Source organism: Podarcis pityusensis (assembly GCF_964106645.2).
Source record: "Podarcis pityusensis genome assembly, chromosome: 7".
NCBI lineage: Eukaryota > Metazoa > Chordata > Lepidosauria > Squamata > Lacertidae > Podarcis > Podarcis pityusensis.
In genome coordinates this window covers 59,841,578-59,855,695 of record NC_138031.1, presented here as the reverse complement: position 1 = coordinate 59,855,695, position 14,118 = coordinate 59,841,578, and the positions used below count along the sequence as shown (strand labels likewise).

The 14,118-nt window shown below is 39.9% G+C and overlaps 1 protein-coding gene across 4 annotated transcripts in view; it reads left to right on the top strand.

The window, feature by feature from the left end:
* The window catches only part of CDKAL1 (CDKAL1 threonylcarbamoyladenosine tRNA methylthiotransferase), a 227,640-nt gene that overhangs the window by 40,385 nt on the left and 173,137 nt on the right, over positions 1-14,118 (top strand). For all 4 annotated transcript variants that reach the window (XM_081014204.1, XM_081014203.1, XM_081014205.1 and 1 more), the window contains one exon: positions 3,425-3,509. In XM_081014204.1, coding sequence (XP_080870330.1) covers positions 3,425-3,509 — 85 coding nt within the window. The remainder of the gene's footprint in view (positions 1-3,424; positions 3,510-14,118) is intronic.

Genomic DNA, 14,118 nt, shown 5'->3' with positions numbered 1-14,118 from the left:
TGGCACATTAAGGAATTAACATTATCTAAGCATTTTGCATATTGTCTTAATTCATTGAAAACAGGATTACAGTGGGCTCTGTTTTCAATAGATACTTGTCATTGGTTAAATTTCCGTCATTTCATACCCATTTCTACTGTCTGTTTTGCCTAAACAAGGTCAGAAAAGTTCAACTTCTCTTTACACATCCCCACTTTGCCCCTGATTCTAAGACAATGCTGCTTAAGGGTGGAGGCCTGTATCTATATTCTTAAAAGAACATTGATATAAACAGAAAGGGCTAGCTAGAAAACCAAAGTGTAAATATTTTGATCCTTTTTGTGGATATCTGTATTGCTTACTCTGTGTTTTACCAAATTTCCCTGTGTTTTAATTGCATAATGGGGAGTATTTGTGCTTTTCAGAACCTCCTAGTATTTTGAAATTGTTCAGAAGTTTCCATGACCTTTTGAATTTCTTTGGTGTTGGTGTTTTACAAATGCATGATAGATGTTGCGGTTTGTGCAGTATTTGTTTCTTGGAGAAGGCAAACTGAAGCTAAAAGTCATTGTTTTGAGTTGTTTGTAAGTTGAACAGTGTTAATTTAGTATTATTGTTGGATTCCTTGTATCCAATATGGTTTACAGAAATGCTGTTTGTGGTAGCAAATATTTTTAGGACTGGAGCATAAGGGAAAATTTGAACAGCTAAACAGTTCATCTTAATCCTTAAAAACAACATATGTGAGTTGATCCAAAAAGAGCTGACATTAAAATAGTTCCAGTGCAGGATCATTGCACACAAATGTATTATTATGTTTTAGCACTCCCACAAATATATACACAAATATATACAACCACACACAACACTTACCAGCTTTCAGTTTCTCCCCGGTGTTGAATTCCAAAAATATGCATGGTGTAGGATTAAAGTTCAGATAAAACTAACCACACAACCTGGCCATCTTGCTCCTGTAAATGGGCAAATGTCCTTTTAATTACATTGCCATCCATACAAAAATAAAATATATTTGTATCTTTTACCCAGCTCTTTCAATTGAGAGAAACCAGTAGGGTTTGTTAACTCCCCACCACCCCACAATCCAGCTGCCCCACCATGCATTCAGTGTACAGTATACACTTTGATCACTATGTGCATTATTATTATTATTATTATTATTATTTTACAGGGGTGAGGCATGATGCAAGAACATAGAAGAAAAGCCCTGTTGATTCAGGCCAAGGACCCTATCTGGTGTAGCATTCTGCTTTCATAGTGGCCAACTAGATGCCTATGGCAAGCCAGCAAGCAGGATATGAGCTCAACCTCCCCACTTGTGATTTCCTGTAGCTGGTATTCAGAGGCAAATTTCCACAGACACTAGAGGCAGTAAACAGCCATCCTAACTAGTAGTTCTTGATACCTTTATCCTCCATGAATTTATCTAATGCCCCTTTAAAGCCATTCTAGTTGGTGGCTATTTCTATAAGCGGGAAGTGAAGTTACAGGGAGCCAGGCAAAGGACCTTCTCGACAGTGGTGCCCACCCTGTGGAACACCCCCCCATCAAATGTCAAGGAGATAAAAAACTACACAACTTTTTAGACGACATCTGAAGGCTGTCCTATAATAGGAAGTTTTTAATGGTTGATGTTTTATTATGTTTTTGTAGGTATTGGAAGCCTCCCAGAGTGGTCAGGAATAATAATAATAATAATAATAATAATAATAATAATAATAAAAAATATATATATATATCTTGGGGGAACAAATTCCATAATTTTAACTGCTGTGTGGAGGAGAACTTTCTTTTGGCTGTCTGAATCTTCCAACATTTAGATTCATTGGATGGCCCCAGAAGTAAGTTTTTCTCCTGATCTCAATCTACTTTTCTCACATCATGCGTTAATTTATATACCTCTATCTAGTCCCCACTTCCTCACCTTCCCCCCAACTAAAAATCTTCAAATGTTACAACCTTACTTCATACTGGAATAGTTCCAGCCTCTTGATCATTTTGGTTTCACCTTTTTTAAAACCTTTTTGAGCTCTACTCTGTCCTTTTTGAGATTAAGCAGCAGGAATCCTAATGTGGTTGCACCATAGATTTGTATAACAATATTATAATACTGGCAGTTTCATTTTCATTCATTTTCTTAAATAGCAATAACTTGGCACTTTTAAAAGAGATCCTTTTGGACCCTTTACAACCATTTTTAGTCACCTTGACTAATTTTTGACATCAGCAAACATTGCCCACTCACTGTTTACCCCCAATCGCTAGGTCCTTTATAAACGGGTTAAAAGCAAAGGTCTCACTACTGATCCATGGGGAGCTTCACTTGATGTGACTGACCCAATGATTGCTCCTAATACATTAGTATTCAAACACCTGCCATGCTACTTCAGTTCTGCTCTTAATAGGAACCTACCCTCAGTATTAAACTATCACTTACCTAATATATACAAAAGAAGCTACAGCTAAATTCTTGCATTTTATTAGAGTTTTTGACATGGCCACACTTGTGTCTCCTTGACCTTTGTTAAAACAACAACTGTGATGCTTTTAAAAACAACAGTTAGAATGAGGGACACCTTTAAAATATTTGTTATTCTAGCAGAGAACAAATGGGCGAGCTTGAACATTTCAGCCATGTCTGTGGGTGCTAATTGGCTGGTTGGAATATTCACCCATACTTCTCTGTGCTATGGTATTGCACTGTCAGAAGTTAAACCTTGTGTTGCAATGTGTGTGTAGAAATAGTGTGTGAGAGAAGGTAATTGTATTTAGACACTGAGAATGCACTTCAGGAAGAATCAGAATTTGGCACATGAGAAGAACAGGGTTATCTGGTATACAGAAATGGGTGAAAACACAGAGGTGAGATGTGTGATAATGAAATGCCATTTTCCAAATATGAGGGATCTTAGAGCCAAGGGCTGAATCCAGGCTTCTCCTAACCAACTCTCAGGGCTTTCTCTCCGTTCTTTTGCTGACTGGAATGTGAACTGTGATAATGGCTCTTGCTTGCTTAGATGGATAGAGGGGTGTGAGTGTGGAAGTGGGTATGTAGAAACCTCTGACATTTGTGTGACCAGAATATAGCCTGCTATACAAAAATCAGAGTGACATCTGTTGTTCTGTTTACCACTGACACCTGGCATCCAGTAGGTTGTCTGTGAAAGAACATTGCTGTCAGGTTCCTCATCCCTCTGTACGGTATTGATTGATCAGGTTGTCCATCTCATGAGCCTTAAATAGTTGTATATGGAACGTCCTCCCTGCACTGGAATCTAATTTTTAAAAATATGTTAATGCTGATTATGAACAATGTCATATTCATGTTTTTCTGATAGCTGTTCTCATTTGTTAAAGGGTTAAATCCAGTCCTATAGAAGACTCATGATCAAATTCTAATTGCTCGTTGTATATTTCTGTCTTCCAGACAATGCTGCAGAAGCTGATCTGTGGCTCCTGAACAGCTGTACTGTTAAAAGCCCTGCTGAAGATCACTTTAGAAACTCAATTAAGTAAGTTGCTCTCTTGGAAAAGAAAATATGTTGCATTTGTCGGTGAACAATTGTTGTTTCAGAGAGACCCCTTATAATCTAGAACTGTAACTTGACTCTGTGCAAAATAGGGTGGGATCTATTTAGAACATAGGGAATACCTTTTTGCAGTATTATACAGAAGGACTGATAGTGTTGAACTGTAGGAGTAGCATCTAATCCATGTAGTCATTGCCTTGAATAAAACACTGTAGTCTTGATTGCTTGTTAACTTACAATATGTGTGTACTTACTTGGTGCTATTTTTGGTAAACAATGAGCTGCAGGTACTCATATGTTCCAAGTGTTGTGGTTGCTATGGGCAGCAACAACAAAAAGAGAGGTGACAGTGCTTTGTACCGATGAGCACCATCACAAACAAAAGCACTTTGTGTATTACAATTTTTCTCCGATAATAATAATAAGTCCTCATAGCAGCCTGCAGGTATGGTTTTCACATTATGACTCAATGAGATAACTTACAGGGCCAACCTACTTAGTTTCCGCAATAGAACAGCATCATTTTATCTCTGACCACTATTTTAATTATATGCTGCTTCTTGTGGTTTAACTTTTGTTTAATATAGCAGGAGCAGAGCCCGTTCTGGCTACCTTGATTGCCATTCTAAGGCATGGTTAGGGAACCTGTAGTCCTCCAGAGAACCTTTGACTCCAGCTCCCATCACTCCTGACCATTGGCTGTCAGGTTCGGGGCCATCCGTACTTGAAGGGCTTCTTTCTCCTGCATGAAACTGTAGATTGTATTTTTGTGCTGCCTTGTGAGTAGGCATGAGTTTTGCCTGCTTGCCAGGCATGGGAGTCAACCTTTAGCCTTCACAACAAAAACCACTAATTGTGGCTTCAAGTGAATTAATGTGGTCACATCAGCTTTGGGTCTACGTGTAGTTTCCCAAAATTTACACAACATTGAACTTAGCCTGTGCTACACTTTCTTCGTAACTGCTTCTAATGCTGATTTATTTATTTGTTAAGCATACAGCTTCCCATCACACCACCCGAGAAATGGCATGTTATGATTTTAGTAGAGCCTTGTTGATCTCTTGATTATTGGTAGATAGGAATGAGAATAGGTGGAATTTGACTCATGTGTCCAGTGTAAACTAAAAATGTTGCCTGTTAGGTAAAGATCTTGTCTTTATGTAAACTTCCATGTGATTGTTTTGTAATCAAAGTTTTAGTATAGTGTGCAGAATGGCATCTGCTGAAACTGAGCATGACCTAACCTTATAATTATAGCTAAGCAGCTAGTGTGCTCAGAAGAATAAAGCAGAGGGTCATATTGGTGCTTTAGCTAGTAGATTAACAGAGATTCCTCCTCTACCTTTCATTGGGCTGGTTTGTTAGCAAGAATTAACTGTATTGAGCCTTGGGCTCGAGTCCTTCTCCTCTCTTGCTCGCCCCCCCCCCCCGCCGACATAAACTATGATGTGAGATATGACAGCTTTCGCTTCTATTTTACATTAACCACAGTTTGCCATGTGTAGTAGTAATGAGCCATTTCAAACCATAGGTATTGAAGCTGGCTTGTTTCAACGAAGCCTTAGTTAATAGTCATCACAGTTTAGGGTAGATGTGGTAAACCTGTGGCCTGCTAGCCTGGTGAAGCTTGCCGAACCCTTTCAAGCTGCCAGCCAGCTTTCATCTCCCTTCGCATTGCGTTGCTGGTATGGGAGGAGAGGTTCAGTTATATGATTCTATGTTGCAATGGGAAGGAAAACCCCTGAGAGAGATGCTTGTGGTGTATGCCCCCAGGTGAATAAATGTGTGTGAGAGAGCATGCGTGTGAGAGCATGTGTGTGAGTGTATGTCTGGTCTGCATATGTGGAGAGTGCATGTTTCTGCATATGTGGTATGTGTGGGTTGTATGTGGGGATGCACATAGGTGAAAGTTCAGGAGAAACTTTGGTCATGTCCATTGCGGGCAGGTGGCCCTCAGACTGAAAATGTTGGCCACTATTGGTTTAGAGTTCTGAATGTAGTCGTGTGTTCACTGTAGACTGAAGCACCGGCAGCCTGGCAATGGTAGCTCTTATTTTGCCAAGAAAAAACTGGTTTACTAAACACCAGCTATTAATCTGCTGTTAGGCAAATAATAATTGGTGGGCTACTCAATTATCCTCGTAACAGAATCCTTATAAGTTTAGCTCCAGCTGTTACAAGTGATAGCTTTTGACAATAATCTTTGTGTGCATTGAAGAAGAGAGGTGAAAATGAACTTTCCCTCAGTCATCTCAGCTTCTTTTTATGTCTTTATAAGAATGTGATGCTTATTGGGACTGAATTGTGCTCCACGGGATTATACAGTGACCTGTTTCTTGTGGAAAAGAGAATATGCTTCCCTTGTGCTGAAACATCTGCACTGACATCCTGTTTGCCTCCAGGTGCAATTCAGAATGTTAGTTTGACATATAGAGCACTAGATGGCCTTGGGACTAGGATATCGAAAGGACCCTTTCCTCCTTTCCCAGCTTGTTTGTTCACTCAGATCATAGTTTGAGGCCCTTCTCAGTCTACCACCACTTTCTAAGGTTAGGTGAGTGGTACTAGGGCCTTTTCCTGGACAGCAGCCTCTCTTAGGAACACCCTCAACAGGTATATTTCTTTAAAATATTTAAAATATTTTTTCTCTTGGGGGAAAAATGTTTTTCTCTTGGAAAATTTGAGGCAGTTTTATGTATAAAATGCCATTATCAGTGCAAAAAAGCTGCTGCTATTTTGAGGGTCGAAGCTGCAGGAACTACCTTAAAAACCCCTCCTTTTCTCTTGATGGTATGCAATTCTCATATAAAGCACATAATTTATAGAGTGCTTTAGAGGGTTCACAGTGCTTCATACATATTACAGTATTTAAAATCTTACAATAATCTGTTAAGATAAATCAGTACTAGGGACTGAAGCTGAGAGTATCCTCCTTAAAGCACATAGTAAGTATATAGTAGATAGAGGTGAGATTCAACTTGAGGACTTCCTGAAATCTAATTTTGGCTGCAATCCTAACTGGTCTTATCTGGGAGGAAGCCCCTTTGAATTCAAAAGGTCTTAGTTTTGAGTAGACATAGTTAAGATTGTGCTGTTAGTCTCTGTGTTACCAGCTCTTAATACAATGTTTAAGGTGCAACTTGAATGACTTTTGGAAAGGAAAACAGAATCTGTGTTGCAGAATTATTCATGCTGTTTAATGTTTAACATCCTAAAAATCACTTGACTGTATTTCAAGAATAGAGCCTTTGAACTGTGATGTTGAGCTGTATTTTGAGGTTATGTTAATTGTTAATGTGTAAGAATGCAGGACAAAGGTTAACATATTGCAAAAGTGTCGCTGCAGAAACACTTGGTGGGAGGTGTGGCAGTCTGGGACCTTGTGTGTACATAAAAACGTTGGTAGTCCTTAGCTAATAAAATAAAATCACTAGTCCCTTAGTCCTCTCATAGCTTTTTATTTTAAAAAATAACTTTTTCTTGGGTTTTATAAACGGATTGTAGGAATAATAAATGATACTAATAAATAGACAAAGTTTTCTATGCCATTTGTTGTTGGCTGTTGTTGGCATCCATCTGTCTTGAGAGACAATGGAGTGTGCCTCCAGCGGTGAAGTCAGAACATTGTGTTAGCCTCACCAAAGTGTCCTCCTCAAGGCGCTAGCCTGTGCAGTATGGGCAGCCCAATACCTCCAATATGACAAGACAAGCCACACTGAAAGCCTCAAAGAAAAGCTGAGCAAGACTTTTGGCACCAGGTTGGCTGCAGGAGCTGCTGGAAGGAGGCATAGAAGGCACCATCCAACCATCTTAGGGACTCCACTCTGGATTTGTGTAGGGTTTACTCCTTAGCTGTTTCTTCTCCCAAAGATAGTCCACAAGGTAGCAGAGATTTAGGATCAGAGTTTTTCTTCTCCTTGATGGTCTACCTTCCCAGGTTGACCATCCCCATCTGTCCTTCATTCCCTCTACAGCACGTACAGCAACTGCCTTGTTGATGTTGGACCCACTATGGGTCTTGTCCACTCAATCTGCCAGAGTTTGTCTTCTCATGCTGGGGAAGCCCCTAACGCATTGAGGGCTACCCTCACCTGGTTTAGCTGGCCAGTAGAAACCATTTACTGGGATGTGGCCGCTGTCACATACTGACAGCTTCTAGGAGCCACAGGTGATAGCTGAGTGCAGGGTGGGGACCAAAGGTGGACAAACTACCCCAGAAGGAACACAGTGTGCTCCCCCACCAGAAGTACGAGTCTTCTTCTAATACCCCACACATCACAAAAATAGCTTAATAAATTGGCGGCAATAGCTACTACATATGGTTCATTATTAGTGGTCATTGTACAAGTTCTTGGTTCATGGAGTATTTTAAATAAAAACAATAACAAAGGGGAAACAGGATAGAACAGAGTTAACAGATAACTTTCGACATTGCTTAGCTAAAAGGCCTAATCAGGAGCCATTTTGGTTGTGCTTAGATTAAGTACAAGTAATAGTCAATTTTTTCTCTTATGTTTCCAATGGAACTATATAAAATGCTGGTATATTAATGAACGTGGGAGGAGGCTTCAAAGTGAAGATAATAATTTATGTTTAAATTTAAATTTAGATCAACCAGATTGAGCCAAACACGGATGGCAGGGATTATTTATTTTCTGGAATACTGGCATATGTTATTAAATTCAACCACACCGGGGTAAAACCATCTTTCTTGATCTGTCCACATGTCAACTGTAGTTTATTTGTTAATATCTCAAGAAGAGCTGTTTCCCAAACTGTTTTGTACCAGTTGTCTATTGTAGTGCCAGAAAGGTCTTTCTAGGTCTTGTTATATTGCTTCTCCCTGCTTGTAATAAATGGCTTACTAATTCTTTATTATGTAAATCCTGATTGTTGTCTTGGCCGCATAGCTTTTGTGAGTCACTTATGGTTAGGGAGAAAAATACATATATCACAGCTCGTATAAACATTCCCTGCCTGGTTACCTGGAGAAACCTCTTCCTTAATTAGTGACTTTAGAGGCCTTATTAGAGATTGCTATTACCCTGATAAAATCTAATGTATTTCTTGCCTTTGCAATATAGATACATAATGAAGCCTTCATCATACATACAAATATTGTGGTCTCAGTTATCTGAGTTCTGGTACTGGCCCGGTGGAGTATTGACTGTCACCACCTTCTGAATATAGAATATTAAGACTCTACAGTAGCTTGGCTAAAAGGCATAGAACAAGAATGTAGGGCGAAATACTGTATAGGTTATTTGGAATCCCCTTAGATTAAATCACATCAGCTGTACCTTAACCAAACATTTTGATTTTTCAAAATATACAGAATATGGTATTACAGTCAATTTAAATAAACAAGAAAAGTTTATTCTGGACTGCTAACATAGGCAGGTAGCTGCAGCTCTACAGAATTCCCTCATGCTACCATTTGAATTGCTGGGCTTGGATGGGTAATCATAGTGACAGGAGCAGCTCCTATCTGGTCTGGTGAAGGGTCCCCTGAGAGTTTCTGGGCCCTCAGCCACTGCCCTGCCTGCTTCCTCCCTAGTGCTAGGCCTGTGTATTTGGCCTATGATTTCTTTGACAGAAATCTTTATCTTGTCAGTTACTTCCTTAATTACAGATGCAAGATATAAACCAGTAATAGCATGAAACTTTGTCCATTATTGTGGGTTTTCGGGGGCTGATTTCCTGACATAGCAGGGAGACATAACCCACTGCCTCTTAAAATTTAATTTTGTAAAAGAAATCCACTTTAAAAGTTCATAAAGCACAGTGAGACTGTTCTGTATGTAATGATGTCACTGTAGCTCCCAGGCAGAGAACTCTGCTGATGGATGTGGCTATAAAAAGTGAAGCAGGTTAGCTTTTTGATTGCTTCACACTGTAAATCTATCTGACAGATTCATGCTGAGTTTTCCTGTTAGATATTAGTTAAGCTTAAGTCTGATTTACTTGTTCAGATCATTGGCAGTTTTTCCTAATGGCATCAGTTCTGCTGAAGGCCAGATGAGAAAGTGGGAGCCCTGTCCCCAAGACGTGTTTAGTACAGTGGTACCTCGGTTTACGAACTTAATCCGTTCCTGAAGTCCGTTCTTAAACCAAACCCGTTCTTAAACTGAGGCACACTTTCCCTAATGAGGCCTCCCGCTGCCGGTGCCCTTCCACCGTTTGGCTTCTGTTCGTAGACCGAGGTAAAATTCGCAAACCAGAACACTCCTTCCGGTTTTGCGGAGTTCATAAACCGAATAGTTCGTAAACAAACAGAACTGTTCATAAACCAAGGTACCACTGTACTTCTGTTGCAATTTGGTGAAATGAGCCAACCCTCTCTTTCACTGTCTACCTCTATACCTGCATGGTTCTGTATCTGAATGATTAATAATAATAATGTATTTTGAAAAAGATACGGTTAGCATTGGTTTTAGGGAGGTCTGGCATTTGCCTGACCATGGCAGATGCTGACACCAGGTCTGGATAGCTCCTTGGGGGAACTTCCGGGGTGGCGCCATCGGCAATGGCGGACTCCCTCTGATCTGGAGGGACTAGCTCCACGCGAAACGGGTCTTTTCCGCTACGGCGAAGCGGGGACCCTTTCAAAAATCACAGGCGGATGAAGCCTGTGACCATGGGACTCGGCGGGCACCATTAGCGCCCCCCCAACCCGCAAAGGAACCCACTAACGGGCTCCGAAGCGAAGAGGGGGAAGTGGCGCGGTGCTGAGAGTCAACTGCTTCTTCCGTGGAGCGAAGCCACACAGCCGTTGCCGGAGAGCGCTGCCTTTTTCCTGGGACAATTTGGCTTCTAAAATAATCACCCGTGAGTACCTAAACTCGGACAATTGGACTTTAAATAAGGACTTGTGAGCAGAAAGGAAAATTGGACTTAAAAGTTTACCTCAATTTGGCACTGAAACGGGAAGGTCTAAACAGGAAGTCAGCCTTCCGTTTCTTTGTAGATAGATTAAAGCAAAGACATGGCAAACTAGAGCTCAGAAAATCGCCTGTAAAAGATTAACTTTCATCATTTAAAATTGTTGAACCCCCTTCGGAAGCAGGAGAAGAGGGGGGATTTTTTCGGACTGTTTAAACCTGCAGAAGTGAGGGTAAAGTAAAGTAACTTTCCACCGTCCTGATCCTGGAGCGGGGTGTTAGGAATGACGTTTTTTAAAGCTCATTGACCAGAGACAACGTTTTTGACAGATAGCTATAAGAAGAGAAACATTGATTCCATTGTTCCCCTTCGCTTTTTAAAGGAACAAATATTGACAAAATATCTGAAAAAGGAAACTTTGTTGCTAGACTTGTCTTTAAAAGAAAGAACAAATAGAAGTTTTCCCCCTAGAGGGAGACTGTGAAACTGTAACCAACTCCGGGGAGCTTGCAGCTGTTACAGATTACAATCGTGGGAATAGACTTCTGACCTTACAGGACAATGTATTCAGAAGCTCTGTTGTGCGCTTTCTATAAAACAAATGCCCTACTGGAACAGTTACACGAGAAGACGGATTTGATGACTGATTCAATCAGAAATTTTAAACAGGCAGTGGGAAATTTTGAACAGGCAGTGGGAAAATATATGGCGCCCACCCAGGAATTAAATCAGGAGTGTGCCCTGACAGAACAGATGAGGGAAGAGGATGTTGCTGAATCTTGGGCGCCAGAGATGGAGGGAGCTGTGGCCCAACAGGAACATGAGCTTTTGGATTTGACAAATGAACTTGGAAAAAGCCAGATTTGGAAAGAAAAAGTTTGGTTTGGTTTGGAAATGGGGGGCTGGATAGACCCCCCCTATGCAGGGATGTTTGGACTTTTCAAGTCTGGCAATGGGCCGTGAGATGTTTGGGGTTGTGGGGGCTCCTAATTTTGGAGGGATTTTGAAACATGTTCTTAAATACCACATGGAGTTTAGTGTGGATTATGGAAAAGGGGCTGATCTGTCGAGAAGGGTTAAAAACATTGTTAAGCTGGAGTTCCCACGAGTGAAACGAGCAGGAGACAAGGGAAAATACAGTTATAAATATGAAGAAGAGCTGCGGAAGGGACATGGAAGAGACTTAAGGGCCTCGGATACAAGGTTACCAGGTTAATGCGCTAGATCGATGGGATAATAAGGACTGACAAAACCCGGGACCAGGAGGAAGGGACGCTGGATGAAGATTGGATTGTTTTTATTTCTTTTTTACTACTAGGATTGTTTTATAAAATTGATGAATGTTAGAAAAATGTTGGAATGAAATTACTTGGCTTTAGTAAAAATGTGTGAAGAATTACGTAAGAATATTATGGTTATGAGAAGCTGGTAAAAATAAGACTTAAGTTTTAAGTTTTAAGGTTTTTTATAGTAAGATAAGATTAAAATAGTTTAAGGTAATGTAATGACAGAATATTATGAAATATGGAAAGGATTTGCTGCGACAATTAAAAACTAGGATACAAAAAAAGGGAGGAGGAGGAGGTCAAAGAAAGAAGGTAATGACAGTTGAGGATTTGAGAATAATGGATTTGTTTTTAAATGTTTGTGGTGTATTTTTGTTTTTTTGAATTTGTATTGTTTGATGTGGTTTGTTTTTTTCTTTGCTCTTTCTTTTTTCTTTTTCTACTTTGTTCTCTTTTGTAATTTAAAAAAAAAATCCCAATAAATATCTTTTTTTTTTAAAAAAAAAGGATATCTCCTTGGGGGAGAGGCCATAGTTCAGAGGCAGAAAACTTGCTTTGTCTGCTGCCAGTCAGAGTAGACAGTACTGTGCTAGATGGACCAGTGGTCCAACAATATAAATCAGCTGCATGTGTTCCACTTCTGAATGTATTTTCAAGGGGAGAAGGAGGGGTGTGTGTGTGTACACACACACACACACACACACACACACACACACACACAAATAAATACAGTATCTGACATGAAGATGGAGATACTGGAATGAAAATAGGCATGTACATTCAAAACACAATTACATGTTTCACGTTTGAACCCCACCACCATTTTCGCAACAGCTGGGGTTTTTTTGCAAAGTGAGGCATCTCAGACATGTTTGCAGTTTCCCTCTGCAACTGCTAATCTACAACCTTCTTCTTTATGGAGGAAGGGGATGAAGTCCTGTTCTCAAGTCAGGTGTTCCAGCATTTCTCAAAGGAGTGTTATAGAAACGCTCTCCTTTCTAGGTGGCGAGTTCTGAAGTTGGTTATTGTTGCAATTGACGGTTGTGGAATGCAGTATCATTTTTCTCACCCTCTCATACACACACTCCCAGTTAATAAAACATGCTAGGTGGATTTGAGCAGGTCCTAGTAGATATTGTGTTGAATTCTGCATTAAGTATATATTGGTCTCTGTCCTTACCTCTTTTTGTTAGGCAAAGAGCTCAAGAAATCATGTCAAACCTCTCCATGTGAGATAAATGGGAATGACTCAAAAGTTGCCATTGCAGGTCTCTCTCATTTCATTTGGAAAGGTATTCATTCTGTCAGTAAGAGTACATGAACAACAACTCAGTTATTCATCAGTTTATGCTTAATCATGAAAAGCATGCTTTCGACAAAATATCACAAAATATTAGTCATGTCACTTGTTTCCAGACCCAGGAAAAATGTGAATTTCTGTTGCAAACAGCAAAAAGTTACTTAATTGCTTGCACATTAGGCTTTTAAAAGAAGGGGGTGGTTTGATATTGTCACGACACTATCTACTACCAAAAAAAGAGCAAGTGGGGTGGGCCGGGTGTACAGATGATGATGTGATTGCTTTTAAAGAGTTTATCATAGAGCTCTAAATACAGTGGTACCTCGAGTTACATACGCTTCAGGTTACAGTCTCCACCAACCCAGAAATAGTACCTCAGGTTAAGAACTTTGCTTCAGGTTGAGAACAGAAATCATGCTCTGGCAGCGCAGCAGGAGGCCCCATTAGCTAAAGTGGTGCTTCAGGTTAAGAACAGTCTCAGGTTAAGAATGGACCTCCGGAACGAATTAAGTACTTAACCCAAGGTATCACTGCACAATGGTTCTTTTTGCTTCTGATTAGTAGTATAATAGTTGGTTTTGTCTGTAAGGCAGTTTTTATTCTTTTTAAACTGAAATGCATATTTATTATTTGTTGTAGCCTGGCTGAAATAAGTATTAAAATAGTGCCAGCTCTTAATAAAACAGCCCTCTTAATTACTCTTCATTCTAAGATGTAGAGCTGTAGAGAAGAACAATATGGATTTATTACAGTTCCTTCTGATTCCTGCTTAGTAATTCTGAAGTACAGGGGAGCTATACTAAATGGTTTTTTCCACTCTTTATGGTTTTAGATGCATTTTGTAACTGATAATACAGCTACTTTATAAGACTATTGTGACCTGTAGTTGATTGTATGCAAGGGAAGATGAGTTCTACATGAATGTTGAAGTGTTCAACCTGTGCATTCTCTTATGGCATAATTGGTATAAGTAATCTACTTGAAGTAGTCTCTACTGGTGGTACCTCAGCTTTGCTTTTATGCTGTGACACTTTTTCTGGATCAATGTGACCTTGAACTGATACTCTGATATTTAAAAGTAGTGAAGATTTTGCACAAGGGCAACCAGGTGGGTGACCCTCAG